Genomic DNA, 21,216 nt, shown 5'->3' on the forward strand with positions numbered 1-21,216 from the left:
ACTGGACCAGTGGTGACTTCAGGTGGTGTTGTTGTTCCAACCCTGACAGTTGTTGCTTCTGATGTTGTTTCAGTTCCTCTGGTCGTGGTTGTTTGTAATTTAGTAGTTGATGTCGTAACAGATGGTTTTGATGTTACAACTGTTGTTTCTGAACTTGTTGTTGTGACAGCTGGTCCAGAGGTTGTAGTTTCAACGATAGTGGTGGTCGCAGTTGTAACTGGGCCAGTGGTGACTTCAGGTGGTGTTGTTGTTCCAACCCTGACAGTTGTTGCTTCTGATGTTGTTTCAGTGGGTTTAGCTGTGGTTCCTCTCGTTGTGGTTGTTTGTAATTTAGTAGTTGATGTCGTAACAGATGGTTTTGATGTTACAACTGTTGTTTCTGAACTTGTTGTTGTGACAGCTGGCACAGAGGTTGTAGTTTCAACAACAGGGGTGGTGGAGGTTGTAACTGGGCCAGTGGTGACTTCAGGTGGTGTTGTTGTTCCAACCCTGACAGTTGTTGCTTCTGATGTTGTTTCAGTTCCTCTGGTTGTGGTTGTTTGTAATTTAGTAGTTGATGTCGTAACAGATGGTTTTGATGTTACAACTGTTGTTTCTGAACTTGTTGTTGTGACAGCTGGTCCAGAGGTTGTAGTTTCAACGATAGTGGTGGTCGCAGTTGTAACTGGGCCTGTGGTGACTTCAGGTGGTGTTGTTGTTCCAACCCTGACAGTTGTTGCTTCTGATGTTGTTTCAGTGGGTGTAGTTGTGGTTCCTCTGCTTGTGGTTGTTTGTAATTTAGTAGTTGATGTCGTAACAGATGGTTTTGATGTTACAACTGTTGTTTCTGAACTTGTTGTTGTGACAGCTGGTACAGAGGTTGTAGTTTCAACAACAGGGGTGGTGGAGGTTGTAACTGGGCCAGTGGTGACTTCAGGTGGTGTTGTTGTTCCAACCCTGACAGTTGTTGCTTCTGATGTTGTTTCAGTGGGTTTAGTTGTGGTTCCTCTGGTTGTGGTTGTTTGTAATTTAGTAGTTGATGTTGTAACAGATGGTTTTGATGTTACAACTGTTGTTTCTGAACTTGTTGTTGTGACAGCTGGTACAGAGGTTGTAGTTTCAACAACAGGGGTGGTGGAGGTTGTAACTGGGCCAGTGGTGACTTCAGGTGTTGTTGTTGTTCCAACCCTGACAGTTGTTGCTTCTGATGTTGTTTCAGTGGGTGTAGTTGTGGTTCCTCTGGTTGTGGTTGTTTGTAATTTAGTAGTTGATGTTGTAACAGATGGTTTTGATGTTACAACTGTTGTTTCTGAACTTGTTGTTGTGACAGCTGGTCCAGAGGTTGTAGTTTCAACGACAGAGGTGGTCGACGTTGTAACTGGACCAGTGGTGACTTCAGGTGGTGTTGTTGTTCCAACCCTGACAGTTGTTGCTTCTGATGTTATTTCAGTTCCTCTGGTCGTGGTTGTTTGTAATTTAGTAGTTGATGTCGTAACAGATGGTTTTGATGTTACAACTGTTGTTTCTGAACTTGTTGTTGTGACAGCTGGTACAGAGGTTGTAGTTTCAACAACAGGGGTGGTCGCAGTTGTAACTGGGCCAGTGGTGACTTCAGGTGGTGTTGTTGTTCCAACCCTGACAGTTGTTGCTTCTGATGTTGTTTCAGTGGGTTTAGTTGTGGTTCCTCTGGTTGTGGTTGTTTGTAATTTAGTAGTTGATGTCGTAACAGATGGTTTTGATGTTACAATTGTTGTTTCTGAACTTGTTGTTGTGACAGCTGGCACAGAGGTTGTAGTTTCAACAACAGGGGTGGTCGCAGTTGTAACTGGGCCAGTGGTGACTTCAGGTGGTGTTGTTGTTCCAACCCTGACAGTTGTTGCTTCTGATGTTGTTTCAGTGGGTTTAGTTGTGGTTCCTCTGGTTGTGGTTGTTTGTAATTTAGTAGTTGATGTCGTAACAGATGGTTTTGATGTTACAACTGTTGTTTCTGAACTTGTTGTTGTGACAGCTGGTCCAGAGGTTGTAGTTTCAACGATAGTGGTGGTTGCAGTTGTAACTGGGCCAGTGGTGACTTCAGGTGGTGTTGTTGTTCCAACCCTGACAGTTGTTGCTTCTGATGTTGTTTCAGTGGGTTTAGCTGTGGTTCCTCTTGTTGTGGTTGTTTGTAATTTAGTAGTTGATGTCGTAACAGATGGTTTTGATGTTACAACTGTTGTTTCTGAACTTGTTGTTGTGACAGATGGTCCAGAGGTTGTAGTTTCAACGATAGTGGTGGTTGCAGTTGTAACTGGGCCAGTGGTGACTTCAGGTGGTGTTGTTGTTCCAACCCTGACAGTTGTTGCTTCTGATGTTGTTTCAGTGGGTTTAGCTGTGGTTCCTCTGGTTGTGGTTGTTTGTAATTTAGTAGTTGATGTTGTAACAGATGGTTTTGATGTTACAACTGTTGTTTCTGAACTTGTTGTTGTGACAGCTGGTCCAGAGGTTGTAGTTTCAACGATAGTGGTGGTCGCAGTTGTAACTGGGCCAGTGGTGACTTCAGGTGATGTTGTTGTTCCAACCCTGACAGTTGTTGCTTCTGATGTTGTTTCAGTGGGTTTAGTTGTGGTTCCTCTGGTTGTGGTTGTTTGTAATTTAGTAATTGATGTCGTAACAGATGGTTTTGATGTTACAACTGTTGTTTCTGAACTTGTTGTTGTGACAGCTGGTACAGAGGTTGTAGTTTCAACAACAGGGGTGGTGGAGGTTGTAACTGGGCCAGTGGTGACTTCAGGTGATGTTGTTGTTCCAACCCTGACAGTTGTTGCTTCTGATGTTGTTTCAGTGGGTGTAGTTGTAGTTCCCCTGGTTGTGGTTGTTTGTAATTTAGTAGTTGATGTCGTAACAGATGGTTTTGATGTTACAACTGTTGTTTCTGAACTTGATGTTGTGACAGCTGGTCCAGAGGTTGTAGTTTCAACGATAGAGGTGGTCGACGTTGTAACTGGACCAGTGGTGACTTCAGGTGGTGTTGTTGTTCCAACCCTGACAGTTGTTGCTTCTGATGTTGTTTCAGTTCCTCTGGTCGTGGTTGTTTGTAATTTAGTAGTTGATGTCGTAACAGATGGTTTTGATGTTACAACTGTTGTTTCTGAACTTGTTGTTGTGACAGCTGGTCCAGAGGTTGTAGTTTCAACGATAGTGGTGGTCGCAGTTGTAACTGGGCCAGTGGTGACTTCAGGTGGTGTTGTTGTTCCAACCCTGACAGTTGTTGCTTCTGATGTTGTTTCAGTGGGTTTAGCTGTGGTTCCTCTCGTTGTGGTTGTTTGTAATTTAGTAGTTGATGTCGTAACAGATGGTTTTGATGTTACAACTGTTGTTTCTGAACTTGTTGTTGTGACAGCTGGCACAGAGGTTGTAGTTTCAACAACAGGGGTGGTCGAGGTTGTAACTGGGCCAGTGGTGACTTCAGGTGGTGTTGTTGTTCCAACCCTGACAGTTGTTGCTTCTGATGTTGTTTCAGTTCCTCTGGTTGTGGTTGTTTGTAATTTAGTAGTTGATGTCGTAACAGATGGTTTTGATGTTACAACTGTTGTTTCTGAACTTGTTGTTGTGACAGCTGGTCCAGAGGTTGTAGTTTCAACGATAGTGGTGGTCGCAGTTGTAACTGGGCCTGTGGTGACTTCAGGTGGTGTTGTTGTTCCAACCCTGACAGTTGTTGCTTCTGATGTTGTTTCAGTGGGTGTAGTTGTGGTTCCTCTGCTTGTGGTTGTTTGTAATTTAGTAGTTGATGTCGTAACAGATGGTTTTGATGTTACAACTGTTGTTTCTGAACTTGTTGTTGTGACAGCTGGTACAGAGGTTGTAGTTTCAACAACAGGGGTGGTCGAGGTTGTAACTGGGCCAGTGGTGACTTCAGGTGATGTTGTTGTTCCAACCCTGACAGTTGTTGCTTCTGATGTTGTTTCAGTGGGTTTAGTTGTGGTTCCTCTGGTTGTGGTTGTTTGTAATTTAGTAGTTGATGTCGTAACAGATGGTTTTGATGTTACAACTGTTGTTTCTGAACTTGTTGTTGTGACAGCTGGTCCAGAGGTTGTAGTTTCAACGATAGTGGTGGTCGCAGTTGTAACTGGGCCAGTGGTGACTTCAGGTGGTGTTGTTGTTCCAACCCTGACAGTTGTTGCTTCTGATGTTGTTTCAGTGGGTTTAGTTGTGGTTCCTCTGGTTGTGGTTGTTTGTAATTTAGTAGTTGATGTTGTAACAGATGGTTTTGATGTTACAACTGTTGTTTCTGAACTTGTTGTTGTGACAGCTGGTACAGAGGTTGTAGTTTCAACAACAGGGGTGGTGGAGGTTGTAACTGGGCCAGTGGTGACTTCAGGTGTTGTTGTTGTTCCAACCCTGACAGTTGTTGCTTCTGATGTTGTTTCAGTGGGTGTAGTTGTGGTTCCTCTGGTTGTGGTTGTTTGTAATTTAGTAGTTGATGTCGTAACAGATGGTTTTGATGTTACAACTGTTGTTTCTGAACTTGTTGTTGTGACAGCTGGTAAAGAGGTTGTAGTTTCAACGACAGAGGTGGTCGACGTTGTAACTGGACCAGTGGTGACTTCAGGTGGTGTTGTTGTTCCAACCCTGACAGTTGTTGCTTCTGATGTTGTTTCAGTTCCTCTGGTCGTGGTTGTTTGTAATTTAGTAGTTGATGTCGTAACAGATGGTTTTGATGTTACAACTGTTGTTTCTGAACTTGTTGTTGTGACAGCTGGTACAGAGGTTGTAGTTTCAACAACAGGGGTGGTGGAGGTTGTAACTGGGCCAGTGGTGACTTCAGGTGATGTTGTTGTTCCAACCCTGACAGTTGTTGCTTCTGATGTTGTTTCAGTGGGTTTAGTTGTGGTTCCTCTGGTTGTGGTTGTTTGTAATTTAGTAGTTGATGTCGTAACAGATGGTTTTGATGTTACAACTGTTGTTTCTGAACTTGTTGTTGTGACAGCTGGTCCAGAGGTTGTAGTTTCAACGATAGTGGTGGTCGCAGTTGTAACTGGGCCAGTGGTGACTTCAGGTGGTGTTGTTGTTCCAACCCTGACAGTTGTTGCTTCTGATGTTGTTTCAGTTGGTTTAGCTGTGGTTCCTCTCGTTGTGGTTGTTTGTAATTTAGTAGTTGATGTTGTAACAGATGGTTTTGATGTTACAACTGTTGTTTCTGAACTTGTTGTTGTGACAGCTGGTACAGAGGTTGTAATTTCAACAAAAGGGGTAGTGGAGGTTGTAACTGGGCCAGTGGTGACTTCAGGTGATGTTGTTGTTCCAACCCTGACAGTTGTTGCTTCTGATGTTGTTTCAGTGGGTGTAGTTGTGGTTCCTCTGGTTGTGGTTGTTTGTAATTTAGTAGTTGATGTCGTAACAGATGGTTTTGATGTTACAACTGTTGTTTCTGAACTTGTTGTTGTGACAGCTGGTCCAGAGGTTGTAGTTTCAACGATAGTGGTGGTCGCAGTTGTAACTGGGCCAGTGGTGACTTCAGGTGGTGTTGTTGTTCCAACCCTGACAGTTGTTGCTTCTGATGTTGTTTCAGTGGGTTTAGCTGTGGTTCCTCTGGTTGTGGTTGTTTGTAATTTAGTAGTTGATGTTGTAACAGATGGTTTTGATGTTACAACTGTTGTTTCTGAACTTGTTGTTGTGACAGCTGGTAGAGAGGTTGTAGTTTCAACAACAGGGGTGGTGGAGGTTGTAACTGGGCCAGTGGTGACTTCAGGTGATGTTGTTGTTCCAACCCTGACAGTTGTTGCTTCTGATGTTGTTTCAGTGGGTGTAATTGTGGTTCCTCTGGTTGTGGTTGTTTGTAATTTAGTAGTTGATGTCGTAACAGATGGTTTTGATGTTACAACTGTTGTTTCTGAACTTGTTGTTGTGACAGCTGATACAGAAGTTGTAGTTTCAACAACAGGGGTGGTCGCAGTTGTAACTGGGCCAGTGGTGACTTCAGGTGGTGTTGTTGTTCCAACCCTGACAGTTGTTGCTTCTGATGTTGTTTCAGTGGGTTTAGCTGTGGTTCCTTTCGTTGTGGTTGTTTGTAATTTAGTAGTTGATGTCGTAACAGATGGTTTTGATGTTACAATTGTTGTTTCTGAACTTGTTGTTGTGACAGCTGGTACAGAGGTTGTAGTTTCAACAACAGGGGTGGTCGCAGTTGTAACTGGGCCAGTGGTGACTTCAGGTGGTGTTGTTGTTCCAACCCTGACAGTTGTTGCTTCTGATGTTGTTTCAGTTGGTTTAGCTGTGGTTCCTCTCGTTGTGGTTGTTTGTAATTTAGTAGTTGATGTTGTAACAGATGGTTTTGATGTTACAACTGTTGTTTCTGAACTTGTTGTTGTGACAGCTGGTACAGAGGTTGTAATTTCAACAAAAGGGGTAGTGGAGGTTGTAACTGGGCCAGTGGTGACTTCAGGTGATGTTGTTGTTCCAACCCTGACAGTTGTTGCTTCTGATGTTGTTTCAGTGGGTGTAGTTGTGGTTCCTCTGGTTGTGGTTGTTTGTAATTTAGTAGTTGATGTCGTAACAGATGGTTTTGATGTTACAACTGTTGTTTCTGAACTTGTTGTTGTGACAGCTGGTCCAGAGGTTGTAGTTTCAACGATAGTGGTGGTCGCAGTTGTAACTGGGCCAGTGGTGACTTCAGGTGGTGTTGTTGTTCCAACCCTGACAGTTGTTGCTTCTGATGTTGTTTCAGTGGGTTTAGCTGTGGTTCCTCTGGTTGTGGTTGTTTGTAATTTAGTAGTTGATGTTGTAACAGATGGTTTTGATGTTACAACTGTTGTTTCTGAACTTGTTGTTGTGACAGCTGGTAGAGAGGTTGTAGTTTCAACAACAGGGGTGGTGGAGGTTGTAACTGGGCCAGTGGTGACTTCAGGTGATGTTGTTGTTCCAACCCTGACAGTTGTTGCTTCTGATGTTGTTTCAGTGGGTGTAATTGTGGTTCCTCTGGTTGTGGTTGTTTGTAATTTAGTAGTTGATGTCGTAACAGATGGTTTTGATGTTACAACTGTTGTTTCTGAACTTGTTGTTGTGACAGCTGATACAGAAGTTGTAGTTTCAACAACAGGGGTGGTCGCAGTTGTAACTGGGCCAGTGGTGACTTCAGGTGGTGTTGTTGTTCCAACCCTGACAGTTGTTGCTTCTGATGTTGTTTCAGTGGGTTTAGCTGTGGTTCCTTTCGTTGTGGTTGTTTGTAATTTAGTAGTTGATGTCGTAACAGATGGTTTTGATGTTACAATTGTTGTTTCTGAACTTGTTGTTGTGACAGCTGGTACAGAGGTTGTAGTTTCAACAACAGGGGTGGTCGAGGTTGTAACTGGGCCAGTGGTAACTTCAGGTGGTGTTGTTGTTCCAACCCTGACAGTTGTTGCTTCTGATGTTGTTTCAGTGGGTTTAGTTGTGGTTCCTCTGGTTGTGGTTGTTTGTAATTTAGTAGTTGATGTCGTAACAGATGGTTTTGATGTTACAACTGTTGTTTCTGAACTTGTTGTTGTGACAGCTGGTCCAGAGGTTGTAGTTTCAACGATAGTGGTGGTCGCAGTTGTAACTGGACCAGTGGTGACTTCAGGTGGTGTTGTTGTTCCAACCCTGACAGTTGTTGCTTCTGATGTTGTTTCAGTTCCTCTGGTCGTGGTTGTTTGTAATTTAGTAGTTGATGTCGTAACAGATGGTTTTGATGTTACAACTGTTGTTTCTGAACTTGTTGTTGTGACAGCTGGTACAGAGGTTGTAGTTTCAACAACAGGGGTGGTGGAGGTTGTAACTGGGCCAGTGGTGACTTCAGGTGATGTTGTTGTTCCAACCCTGACAGTTGTTGCTTCTGATGTTGTTTCAGTGGGTGTAGTTGTGGTTCCTCTGGTTGTGGTTGTTTGTAATTTAGTAGTTGATGTCGTAACAGATGGTTTTGATGTTACAACTGTTGTTTCTGAACTTGTTGTTGTGACAGCTGGTCCAGAGGTTGTAGTTTCAACGATAGTGGTGATCGCAGTTGTAACTGGGCCAGTGGTGACTTCAGGTGGTGTTGTTGTTCCAACCCTGACAGTTGTTGCTTCTGATGTTGTTTCAGTGGGTTTAGCTGTGGTTCCTCTTGTTGTGGTTGTTTGTAATTTAGTAGTTGATGTTGTAACAGATGGTTTTGATGTTACAACTGTTGTTCCTGAACTTGTTGTTGTGACAGCTGATACAGAAGTTGTAGTTTCAACAACAGGGGTGGTCGCAGTTGTAACTGGGCCAGTGGTGACTTCAGGTGGTGTTGTTGTTCCAACCCTGACAGTTGTTGCTTCTGATGTTGTTTCAGTGGGTTTTGTTGTGGTTCCTCTGGTTGTGGTTGTTTGTAATTTAGTAGTTGATGTCGTAACAGATGGTTTTGATGTTACAACTGTTGTTTCTGAACTTGTTGTTGTGACAGCTGGTAAAGAGGTTGTAGTTTCAACGACAGAGGTGGTCGACGTTGTCACTGGACCAGTGGTGACTTCAGGTGGTGTTGTTGTTCCAACCCTGACACTTGTTGCTTCTGATGTTGTTTCAGTTCCTCTGGTCGTGGTTGTTTGTAATTTAGTAGTTGATGTCGTAACAGATGGTTTTGATGTTACAACTGTTGTTTCTGAACTTGTTGTTGTGACAGCTGGTAAAGAGGTTGTAGTTTCAATGACAGAGGTGGTCGACGTTGTCACTGGGCCAGTGGTGACTTCAGGTGGTGTTGTTGTTCCAACCCTGACAGTTGTTGCTTCTGATGTTGTTTCAGTTCCTCTGGTCGTGGTTGTTTGTAATTTAGTAGTTGATGTCGTAACAGATGGTTTTGATGTTACAACTGTTGTTTCTGAACTTGTTGTTGTGACAGCTGGTCCAGAGGTTGTAGTTTCAACGATAGTGGTGGTCGCAGTTGTAACTGGACCAGTGGTGACTTCAGGTGGTGTTGTTGTTCCAACCCTGACAGTTGTTGCTTCTGATGTTGTTTCAGTTCCTCTGGTCGTGGTTGTTTGTAATTTAGTAGTTGATGTCGTAACAGATGGTTTTGATGTTACAACTGTTGTTTCTGAACTTGTTGTTGTGACAGCTGGTACAGAGGTTGTAGTTTCAACAACAGGGGTGGTCGCAGTTGTAACTGGGCCAGTGGTGACTTCAGGTGGTGTTGTTGTTCCAACCCTGACAGTTGTTGCTTCTGATGTTGTTTCAGTGGGTTTAGTTGTGGTTCCTCTGGTTGTGGTTGTTTGTAATTTAGTAGTTGATGTCGTAACAGATGGTTTTGATGTTACAACTGTTGTTTCTGAACTTGTTGTTGTGACAGCTGGTCCAGAGGTTGTAGTTTCAACGATAGTGGTGGTCGCAGTTGTAACTGGACCAGTGGTGACTTCAGGTGGTGTTGTTGTTCCAACCCTGACAGTTGTTGCTTCTGATGTTGTTTCAGTTCCTCTGGTCGTGGTTGTTTGTAATTTAGTAGTTGATGTCGTAACAGATGGTTTTGATGTTACAACTGTTGTTTCTGAACTTGTTGTTGTGACAGCTGGTACAGAGGTTGTAGTTTCAACAACAGGGGTGGTGGAGGTTGTAACTGGGCCAGTGGTGACTTCAGGTGATGTTGTTGTTCCAACCCTGACAGTTGTTGCTTCTGATGTTGTTTCAGTGGGTGTAGTTGTGGTTCCTCTGGTTGTGGTTGTTTGTAATTTAGTAGTTGATGTCGTAACAGATGGTTTTGATGTTACAACTGTTGTTTCTGAACTTGTTGTTGTGACAGCTGGTCCAGAGGTTGTAGTTTCAACGATAGTGGTGATCGCAGTTGTAACTGGGCCAGTGGTGACTTCAGGTGGTGTTGTTGTTCCAACCCTGACAGTTGTTGCTTCTGATGTTGTTTCAGTGGGTTTAGCTGTGGTTCCTCTCGTTGTGGTTGTTTGTAATTTAGTAGTTGATGTTGTAACAGATGGTTTTGATGTTACAACTGTTGTTTCTGAACTTGTTGTTGTGACAGCTGGTACAGAGGTTGTAATTTCAACAACAGGGGTGGTGGAGGTTGTAACTGGGCCAGTGGTGACTTCAGGTGTTGTTGTTGTTCCAACCCTGACAGTTGTTGCTTCTGATGTTGTTTCAGTGGGTTTAGCTGTGGTTCCTCTCGTTGTGGTTGTTTGTAATTTAGTAGTTGATGTTGTAACAGATGGTTTTGATGTTACAACTGTTGTTTCTGAACTTGTTGTTGTGACAGCTGGTACAGAGGTTGTAATTTCAACAACAGGGGTGGTGGAGGTTGTAACTGGGCCAGTGGTGACTTCAGGTGGTGTTGTTCCAACCCTGACAGTTGTTGCTTCTGATGTTGTTTCAGTGGGTTTAGCTGTGGTTCCTTTCGTTGTGGTTGTTTGTAATTTAGTAGTTGATGTCGTAACAGATGGTTTTGATGTTACAACTGTTGTTTCTGAACTTGTTGTTGTGACAGCTGGTCCAGAGGTTGTAGTTTCAACGATAGTGGTGGTCGCAGTTGTAACTGGACCAGTGGTGACTTCAGGTGGTGTTGTTGTTCCAACCCTGACAGTTGTTGCTTCTGATGTTGTTTCAGTGGGTTTAGTTGTGGTTCCTCTGGTTGTGGTTGTTTGTAATTTAGTAGTTGATGTTGTAACAGATGGTTTTGATGTTACAACTGTTGTTTCTGAACTTGTTGTTGTGACAGCTGGTACAGAGGTTGTAGTTTCAACAACAGGGGTGGTGGAGGTTGTAACTGGGCCAGTGGTGACTTCAGGTGATGTTGTTGTTCCAACCCTGACAGTTGTTGCTTCTGATGTTGTTTCAGTGGGTGTAGTTGTGGTTCCTCTCGTTGTGGTTGTTTGTAATTTAGTAGTTGATGTCGTAACAGATGGTTTTGATGTTACAACTGTTGTTTCTGAACTTGTTGTTGTGACAGCTGGTCCAGAGGTTGTAGTTTCAACGATAGTGGTGATCGCAGTTGTAACTGGGCCAGTGGTGACTTCAGGTGGTGTTGTTGTTCCAACCCTGACAGTTGTTGCTTCTGATGTTGTTTCAGTGGGTTTAGCTGTGGTTCCTCTCGTTGTGGTTGTTTGTAATTTAGTAGTTGATGTTGTAACAGATGGTTTTGATGTTACAACTGTTGTTTCTGAACTTGTTGTTGTGACAGCTGGTACAGAGGTTGTAATTTCAACAACAGGGGTGGTGGAGGTTGTAACTGGGCCAGTGGTGACTTCAGGTGTTGTTGTTGTTCCAACCCTGACAGTTGTTGCTTCTGATGTTGTTTCAGTGGGTGTAGTTGTGGTTCCTCTGGTTGTGGTTGTTTGTAATTTAGTAGTTGATGTCGTAACAGATGGTTTTGATGTTACAACTGTTGTTTCTGAACTTGTTGTTGTGACAGCTGGTCCAGAGGTTGTAGTTTCAACGATAGTGGTGGTTGCAGTTGTAACTGGGCCAGTGGTGACTTCAGGTGATGTTGTTGTTCCAACCCTGACAGTTGTTGCTTCTGATGTTGTTTCAGTGGGTGTAGTTGTGGTTCCTCTGGTTGTGGTTGTTTGTAATTTAGTATTTGATGTCGTAACAGATGGTTTTGATGTTACAACTGTTGTTTCTGAACTTGTTGTTGTGACAGCTGGTACAGAGGTTGTAATTTCAACAACAGGGGTGGTGGAGGTTGTAACTGGGCCAGTGGTGACTTCAGGTGGTGTTGTTGTTCCAACCCTGACAGTTGTTGCTTCTGATGTTGTTTCAGTGGGTGTAGTTGTGGTTCCTCTGGTTGTGGTTGTTTGTAATTTAGTAGTTGATGTCGTAACAGATGGTTTTGATGTTACAACTGTTGTTTCTGAACTTGTTGTTGTGACAGCTGGTCCAGAGGTTGTAGTTTCAATGATAGTGGTGGTTGCAGTTGTAACTGGGCCAGTGGTGACTTCAGGTGGTGTTGTTGTTCCAACCCTGACAGTTGTTGCCTCTGATGTTGTTTCAGTTCCTCTGGTTGTGGTTGTTTGTAATTTAGTAGTTGATGTCGTAACAGATGGTTTTGATGTTACAACTGTTGTTTCTGAACTTGTTGTTGTGACAGCTGGTAAAGAGGTTGTAGTTTCAACGACAAAGGTGGTCGACGTTGTAACTGGGCCAGTGGTGACTTCAGGTGACGTTGTTGTTTCAACCCTGACTGTTGTTGCTTCTGATGTTGTTTCAGTTCCTCTGGTTGTGGTTGTTTGTAATTTAGTAGTTGATGTCGTAGCAGATGGTTGCGATACAACTGTTGTTTCTGAACTTGTTGTTGTAACAGCTGGTACAGGGGTTGTAGTTTCAACGACAGTGGTGGTGGAGGTTGTAACTGGGCCAGTGGTGACTTCAGGTGGTGTTGTTGTTCCAACCCTGACACTTGTTGCCTCTGATGTTGTTTCAGTTCCTCTGGTTGTGGTTGTTTGTAATTTAGTAGTTGATGTCGTAACAGATGGTTTTGATGTTACAACTGTTGTTTCTGAACTTGTTGTTGTGACAGCTGGTACAGAGGTTGTAGTTTCAACAACAGGGGTGGTCGAGGTTGTAACTGGGCCAGTGGTGACTTGAGGTGGTGTTGTTGTTCCAACTGTGATAGTTGTTGCTTCTGATGTTGTTCCTGTTGTAGTTGAACTTGCATGAGATGTCGTGTTCAAAACAGAAGGTTGTGTAACGACAGTCGTTGATTGTCGCACTCCTGTAACAACACCGACTGTTGTTTCAGGGCTTGTTGTGAAGCCTTTTATTGAGGTTGTAGTTCCAGAAGAAGCTGTGGTAGTAGCAGTAACTGGGCCAGTGCTGACTTTAAGTGATGTTGTTTTCTCAACTATGACAGTTGTGGCTTCTGATGTTGTTTCAGTGGGTTTAGCTGTGGTTCCTCTTGTTGTGGTTGTTTGTAATTTAGTAGTTGATGTCGTAACAGTTGGTTTTGATGTTACAACTGTTGTTTCTGAACTTGTTGTTGTGACAGCTGGTAAAGAGGTTGTAGTTTCAACAACAGGGGTGGTGGAGGTTGTAACTGGGCCAGTGGTGACTTCAGGTGATGTTGTTGTTCCAACCCTGACAGTTGTTGCTTCTGATGTTGTTTCAGTTCCTCTGGTTGTGGTTGTTTGTAATTTAGTAGTTGATGTCGTAACAGTTGGTTTTGATGTTACAACTGTTGTTTCTGAACTTGTTGTTGTGACAGCTGGTACAGAGGTTGTAGTTTCAACAATAGGGGTGGTCGAGGTTGTAACTGGGCCAGTGGTGACTTCAGGTGTTGTTGTTGTTTCAACCCTGACTGTTGTTGCTTCTGATGTTGTTTCAGTTCCTCTGGTTGTGGTTGTTTGTAATTTAGTAGTTGATGTCGTAACAGTTGGTTTTGATGTTACAACTGTTGTTTCTGAACTTGTTGTTGTGACAGCTGGTAAAGAGGTTGTAGTTTCAATGACAGAGGTGGTCGACGTTGTCACTGGGCCAGTGGTGACTTCAGGTGGTGTTGTTGTTCCAACCCTGACAGTTGTTGCTTCTGATGTTGTTTCAGTTCCTCTGGTCGTGGTTGTTTGTAATTTAGTAGTTGATGTCGTAACAGATGGTTTTGATGTTACAACTGTTGTTTCTGAACTTGTTGTTGTGACAGCTGGTACAGAGGTTGTAGTTTCAACAATAGGGGTGGTCGAGGTTGTAACTGGGCCAGTGGTGACTTCAGGTGACGTTGTTGTTTCAACCCTGACTGTTGTTGCTTTTGATGTTGTTTCAGTTCCTCTGGTTGTGGTTGTTTGTAATTTAGTAGTTGATGTCGTAGCAGATGGTTGCGATACAACTGTTGTTTCTGAACTTGTTGTTGTAACAGCTGGTACAGGGGTTGTAGTTTCAACGACAGTGGTGGTCGAGGTTGTAACTGGGCCAGTGGTGACTTCAGGTGGTGTTGTTGTTCCAACCCTGACACTTGTTGCCTCTGATGTTGTTTCAGTTCCGCTCGTTGTGGTTGTTTGTAATTTAGTAGTTGATGTCGTAACAGTTGGTTTTGATGTTACAACTGTTGTTTCTGAACTTGTTGTTGTGACAGCTGGTACAGAGGTTGTAGTTTCAATGACAGAGGTGGTCGACGTTGTAACTGGGCCAGTGGTGACTTCAGGTGATGTTGTTGTTCCAACCCTGACAGTTGTTGCCTCTGATGTTGTTTCAGTTCCTCTGGTTGTGGTTGTTTGTAACTGAGTAGTGGAAGTAGTAACAGATGGTTTTGATGTTACAACTGTTGTTTCTGAACTTGTTGTTGTGACAGCTGGTACAGAGGTTGTATTTTCAATGACAGCGGTGGTCGAGGTTGTAACTGTAGTTACTGCAGTTACTGTTGTTTCTTTTGTTGTAGTTGGCCCTCCAGGTTTAGATGTGGTTCCATTTGTAGTTGTTGATGGTGATGTCGTAAGAACTGTGTTAATATCAGAAATTGTGTCAACTGTGTATTATAAAGAAAGTGTTGAAATATGTATTGTTCTGATTTTCTTACCTGATGTAATTTTTCCAACTGTGCTGAATGTAAACGGCCTTGTTGTAGGACCTGCAGTGGCAGTCGTTAAGCATGGCTTGATGTTTCTGGTTATGGTTCCATTGGCCCCACAGACAGCTGTGATGCAGTTGTCAAAGACATCTGTAGTGTTGTAGATGGTTTCCCCATATTTGTAGGTCACTCCATTAATGACGCATGAGCAATCTGTCGATTGAGAGTATCATCTTTTGAATATCCATCATCCATATTCTTTTTTCTGCTAAGATAATCCCTCCCCTTTCAGGTATGGTTTTTCAAAATGCTGATTAAACATCATTCTTATTCAACATGAATGCCTTGGCCTGGTCACAACAAAACTCCACCATCAAAAAGGACTAGACCAACATTCAACAGGCCACAATCAACAACCTGATGAACTCTGTGCAAAAGAGGTGTGTTGCACTACATGAGGCAAAGGGTAACCAGATACTGACTGGTTTTCTGCAACCTCCTAAAAATGCATATCAGCAGTACAAGTCATGAACTATGAAATCCATAGTTTAGTGCCTTTTAGTTACAGTGAGGCAAAAAAGTATTTAGTCAGCCATCAATTGTGCAAGTTCTCCCACTTAAAAAGATGAGAGGCCTGTAATTTTCATCATAGGTACACTTCAACTATCAGAGACAGAATGGGGGGAAAGAATCCAGGAAATCACATTGTAGGATTTTTAATGAATTAATTGGTAAATTCCTTGGTAAAATAAGTATTTGGTCACCTACAAACAAGCAAGATTTCTGGCTCTCACAGACCTGTAACTTCTTCTTTAAGAGGCTCCTCTGTCCTCCACTCATTACCTGTATTAATGGCACCTGTTTGAACTCGTTATCAGTATAAAAGACACCTGTCCACAACCTCAAACAGTCACACTCCAAACTCCACTAAGACCAAAGAGCTGTCAAAGGACAACAGAAACAAAATTGTAGACCTGCACCAGGCTGGGAAGACTGAATCTGCAATAGGTAAACAGCTTGGTGTGAAGAAATCAACTGTGGGAGCAATTATTAGAAAATGGAAGACATACAAGACCACTGATAATCTCCCTCAATCTGGGGCTCCACGCAAGATCTCACCCCGTGGGGTCAAAATGATCACAAGAACGGTGAGCAAAAATCCCAGAACCACACGGGGGGACCTAGTGAATGACCTGCAGAGAGCTGGGACCAAAGTAACAAAGGCTACGCCGCCAGGGACTCAAATCCTGCAGTGCCAGACGTGTCCCCCTGCTTAAACCAGTACATGTCCAGGCCCGTCTGAAGTTTGCTAGAGAGCATTTGGATGATCCAGAAGAGGATTGGGAGAATGTCATATGGTCAGATGAAACCAAAAAACTCAACTTGTCGTGTTTGGAGGAGAAAGAATGCTGAGTTGCATCCAAAGAACACCATACCTACTGTGAAGCATGGGGGTGGAAACATCATGCTTTGGGGCTGTTTTTCTGCAAAGGGACCAGGACGACTGATCCGTGTAAAGGAAAGAATGAATGGGGTCATGTATCGTGAGATTTTGAGTGAAAATCTCCTTCCATCAGCAAGGGCATTGAAGATGAAACATGGCTGGGTCTTTCAGCATGACAATGATCCCAAACACACCGCCTGGGCAACAAAGGAGTGGCTTCGTAAGAAGCATTTCAAGGTCCTGGAGTGGCCTAGCCAGTCTCCAGTTCTCAACCCCATAGAAAATCTTTGGAGGGAGTTGAAAGTCCGTGTTGCCCATTGACAGCCCCAAAACATCACTGCATCACATCTAGAGGAGATCTGCATGGAGGAATGGGCCAAAATATGAGCAACAGTGTGTGAAAACCTTGTGACTTACAGAAAATGTTTGACCTCTGTCATTGCCAACAAAGGGTATATAACAAAGTATTGAGATGAACTTTTGTTATTGACCAAATACTTATTTTCCACCATAATTTGCAAATAAATTATTTAAAAATCAGACAATGTTCTGGATTTTTTTTTTCTCATTTTGTCTCTCATAGTTGAGGTATACCTATGATGAAAATTACAGGCCTCTCATCTTTTTAAGTGGGAGAACTTGCACAATTGGTGGCTGACTAAATACTTTTTTGCCCCACTGTAAATTTCTTTTCCAACATAAAACTGCACATTTTTGAGTTTCCTGTTATTGTGACCACTCCAAGGCCTACCTGTGTAAAAATCATGCTGTTTAAACAGCATCTTGATTGGCCAATCATGTCAGCTGAACTGATTAAATTGGCAATGGACAAATTCTTGATATAATGGATTTAATAAAATTTGTGAACATATCTCAGAAAAAATGCTTTTGTGTGCCCAAAAAAGTCTAAGATCTTTTAAGCCAGCATAAAACAAAATTATTGCATTTATGTTTTTGTTAACTGTTTTAATGTGTGTGTGTGTGTGTGAGTGTGTGTACTACTTACATTGATAAATAGATAAATAAATACACTGTCAGTGTCAGTGACTTACTGTTCACATTGTAGATGCATTTTATTCCAGAGACTGTACAGGAGCTTTGAAATAGAAAGAAGTTTTGGTCAGTTCATTGCTCTTTGAGATAGATAGATAGATAGATAGATAGATAGATAGATAGATAGATAGATAGATAGATAGATAGATAGATAGATAGATAGATTCAAAAACAGCTACATTTCTCCTCAAACAAAATTGTTCTAAAACTAACCATAAAAACTCCTATTCAATCCAGCCAAACACCATTTGGCTAGGACCTTGAAATATAACTTAATGTCTGCATAAATTAAAGAAATTGGGTGACTATGAGATCATTACCTTTTCTGAACAATAGCAAAATTAAAGAAATATTTTCTAGTGCTATGTAACTATTCTTTTTCTACTGCAGACAATATGAATAACCCAGATGTACAGCAACAATTCAAATGGTTTACAATAGAGGGCTTTAACTTTTTTGTGTTTGTAACAACTAAGTGTAACTTTTCCAAAGATATTAGACAGTCCAAATCCACAATGGTAAAACATCATTTAAGTATTATTAATTTCTACCAGGTGAGAGACGAGACCTTCTAAGGGTGATTGTATGCAGTCTATTAAGATATAACTTTGACATTGTTTTAACGAAAGGGCCTGCTTCCATTGTCATAATACTTCAAAGGGGGTAGGACAGGAGATTAGAATTCTCTGACCATTGTACTTGTGGATCATGTATTAAGGTATCCATCCATACATTGCATACTGTCAATGATTCAGTGGTCAGTGGATATTTTATTGGTCTGTCAACACTGACACCCTACACTGATTGGTCAAAGTGGGGATATAATTACTCTAAAAATGGTATAGTTTCTACTCAGTTACAATATATTACATCAATAGTGTGCATGTCCAAATGTGGTATGTGCATCAATGCCTACTGTGTGCTACGCCCTTGGAATGAAGATAAATCCTCTGTATGAGACATACCAAGTGAAACAGTTGTTCGATGGAACCGTGTTTCCTATGCTGTGATGGGAGCCATTGTCATCATAGCAGCCACATTGGTCCCAGGAGACACATTTCATAGTGTCTTCATTAAAGAAGGGCTGGGCTGGGGGACACTGTGGATAGCAGCCTGCAACATTAAAACATTCTGATTAACCTCAGTAGAAATACAAGTATGGCAAAATGTTAAACTGTTGCGCTCAAACTGTGCTTCTTTCCAAAGTGCTATATGGGTACAATTTGCTGATCCATCATCCATTTACACACAGATTGACACACACTGATGGCAGCGAGGTACCATGTGAGGTGCAGGTCTTACCCTTGAGATTTGGGGTTTAGCCCAAAGACATTTTGATATGTGGACAGGAATTGCTGGGTATTAACCCACCAACCCTGTGCCCTGTGGACAACCCTATTTACCTCCTAACCCACCGCCACCCCATTAAATATAATGTACCCATTTGTTGGATTCCAAAACCAAGCACATTTGTATGCAGACTGGGAGATTGGGAGTTTTGCTTCAGTCATGATCTCTCCTTCAAATTGTTGATTTGAATCAGAAAAAGGCTTGCAAGCATATTCATATCAGAAATACGTGAAACAGAAGAGACCACCAGAAAATGCCATTAGCTTTCTCTCCATGCCCAGTGGTGAAAACAGCAATACTGAGTATGGTGGCTCTAAAACACATGTCTAAATACTGAATTAAAAGCACATCTGGTAGACATTCACTTTTACAGTATATTTGAACAGAGGAAAGATCACCCAGTTAGTTGCCTAATTTGCACTCAAAGCCTGGCCTTAAAACACAGATTCCAGTAGTCAAGAAGTTACATTGCAAAAGATCTGTCTAACATACCTTCCAGGGTAGTGATGATGTTGGAACAGTTTGCTGATGGGTTCTTACACGTCTTCATGCAGCCAGCTCCACAAGGCTTGTAGTGCCACTCACAGCCACCAGGGTAGTTATAGTAGTCACAGAAAATAGCTGCAAGGGACAAAACAAGTTCTTCTTTGCTCGTTAAAAAGTCAGGGTGTTCCTTAATATGACAAAATATATTTAAATTTGCGAAAGATACAGTTGATTGCTTTTGTTTTAGCATCCAAGAGTGCCCAAAATCCTGTAGCCAAACTTACGGCACAGCTTTGGAGTTCTCCATCTAATGCAGGACCCAACTTCATTACAGGCTTTGGCATAGGCAGCCAGTGCAGTGCAGAGACACTCACAATCCCCACCAAAGTCACAAGCACAAGAATCTTTTTTACAAGAGTCAAAGTATGGAACAGGATCAACCTTGAACAAAAAATATGTACAGTTTAGCAGAATAATAATGGTCAACGGTAACAAAAATGTCCTCTGTTGGTAGTAGTAGTAGTAGTAGTAGTAACAGGAGTGGCTTTGATAGCAATACCGATAGCAAAACAGTCCGTACAGTCATGGTGGGACAATATTTTGATCGAACAGATGTATAGACAGACCACCCAACAGATGTAGTAACGAGCACTTAGTGCCAAAGATGGAGAGACAGTAGCATTTCTGTAATTTCCTGAATACCATGGCTGTTAAAGTGATATTTTAGTGTATTTGTTTACGTGTGTATCCATGCAAGTATGTTTGCTATCACCATTGTTACCTGCAAATGACAGCTCTTGAAGGTGTCACTGTAGATGACATTACACTGTGCCTGGGCCCATGCTGCCCGGAAGGGGTTGGATTTACAGGGATCAGTGGTTTCCTGGGGAAATGGGCAATTTGACATCTTCCAGCTGTTGCCAAATTCTTGAACGTCTGCCACAATCTCCTGGGAGCGTGTGGTGAAGTCATTTTTACTGTTGCCATCATAGTTTCCACACAGACCACACACTTGACCCTGAGAAGAAAGAACCCAGTGATTGTTATCAGTGAATAATCCTTAACCCCGCAGGCATAAATTTGGCATGTTCATTTAATGCCTTTACTGTACAGTAAATAAAGTACTGACACTGTTGTAATATTTACCAAACCCATGCCATTTGTGTACTATGTCAAATTTAACTTGGTCTTCTCTTTGAAAGTGGCACATGATTTGCTGACTACAAAATACCTGAGTATCGTAGCATAGCATAAAAAAAGTTTTAAACCAAAATTATGAGACATGTAACTTGAACCAATTTAAAGCTGAATTGATCAATTTTCTCGAGGGGCCAGGAAAACATCAAAACAACCACCATCATAGTTGTGACAGTTATGGCCAGTGTGTAAGCGGGCAGCATAAGAATGCCAACCCTGGGGAAAATATTCTGTTCTTAAGATAGATGCAGTGTTCACATGCTAATCACTAACCATACTATAATGTAAATGTGCGTGCAAAGCTCAGTAGAGTTGCTGAGTTGGGTGATTTCAGCACTATGAGCAACCCCTTTTACATTGTGTATAGTCATGATAAATGTTAACATATTAATCAAAAATATTGATGTCGTTTGTGGAGCAAAATGTCTTTATGTGAAGATTCTCATGTTGTAACAATAAGCCAGACTGAATCAAAACATGCAGACTTGATTTTTTACCTGGAACTTTGCGCTGAGTTTAATGGAGATACTGGTCTTCTGGTCCCACATGAGCAATATCCCTGGCTTGAAATTTATCATCAAGAAAATACCCATCTTCTGTTCCTGAACACCCTGGCTGCCACCCTTTATTATACTGAAGGTCTCATCTTTTAATTGGAATTCGCTATCCTGTGGATGTCAACATTAAATATGCATTTTATTAGTGCACAATTTAAGTGATGATGAACAAGTAACCAGTTGCTCAATAAATAATTTCTACTTTTTTTTAACTTTTTCACCTGAAATGTTAGCTACATGGTATTTATTTATGCAATATTGTGAGGAGGAACTTTTGTTTCCTGGAAATAAATGGCCTTTTTCCTCACAAAGGAACAGATACAAATTTACTGCATGGCAATATCAAGTTCTCATTTTACTAGCACTGCAATTTAGTGTAAGTGTTCACACAGGCTGCACATAACCTGAAAATATTTTCTATATTGTCACTGGCATCATTGCATGACCAGGGGATGAAATTCTATTATTCCATTAGTATTATATATTCTATTCTATTCTATTCTATTCTATTCTATTCTATTCTATTCTATTCTATTCTATTCTATTCTATGTGGTGACATAAATCTGTATACTATTTGTACTATATATTGCTTGTTCCAAATCATTTTATTGTGGTAACTTCTCAAAGGCATCATAAGGCTTATCAATCATATATCAATAATAAGTCTCAGAGATTCTCATTTTGAGTTAGAATCTTAGCCTAACACTTT

At 41.9% G+C, this 21,216-nt stretch overlaps 1 protein-coding gene across 1 annotated transcript in view; it reads right to left on the reverse strand.

Moving 5' to 3' along the window:
- Positions 1-21,216, reverse strand: part of LOC139331967 (mucin-2-like) — a 59,393-nt gene that overhangs the window by 17,895 nt on the left and 20,282 nt on the right. The window contains exons 22-29 of the mRNA XM_070963583.1: positions 20,447-20,617; positions 19,534-19,770; positions 19,037-19,193; positions 18,759-18,887; positions 17,882-18,029; positions 10,731-10,962; positions 3,543-4,376; positions 602-1,193 (exon numbers count right to left, since the gene is read on the reverse strand). Coding sequence (XP_070819684.1) covers positions 602-1,193; positions 3,543-4,376; positions 10,731-10,962; positions 17,882-18,029; positions 18,759-18,887; positions 19,037-19,193; positions 19,534-19,770; positions 20,447-20,617 — 2,500 coding nt within the window. The remainder of the gene's footprint in view (positions 1-601; positions 1,194-3,542; positions 4,377-10,730; positions 10,963-17,881; positions 18,030-18,758; positions 18,888-19,036; positions 19,194-19,533; positions 19,771-20,446; positions 20,618-21,216) is intronic.

The sequence above is a fragment of the Chaetodon trifascialis genome, chromosome 1 (assembly GCF_039877785.1).
Source record: "Chaetodon trifascialis isolate fChaTrf1 chromosome 1, fChaTrf1.hap1, whole genome shotgun sequence".
Classification (NCBI taxonomy): Eukaryota; Metazoa; Chordata; class Actinopteri; order Chaetodontiformes; family Chaetodontidae; genus Chaetodon; species Chaetodon trifascialis.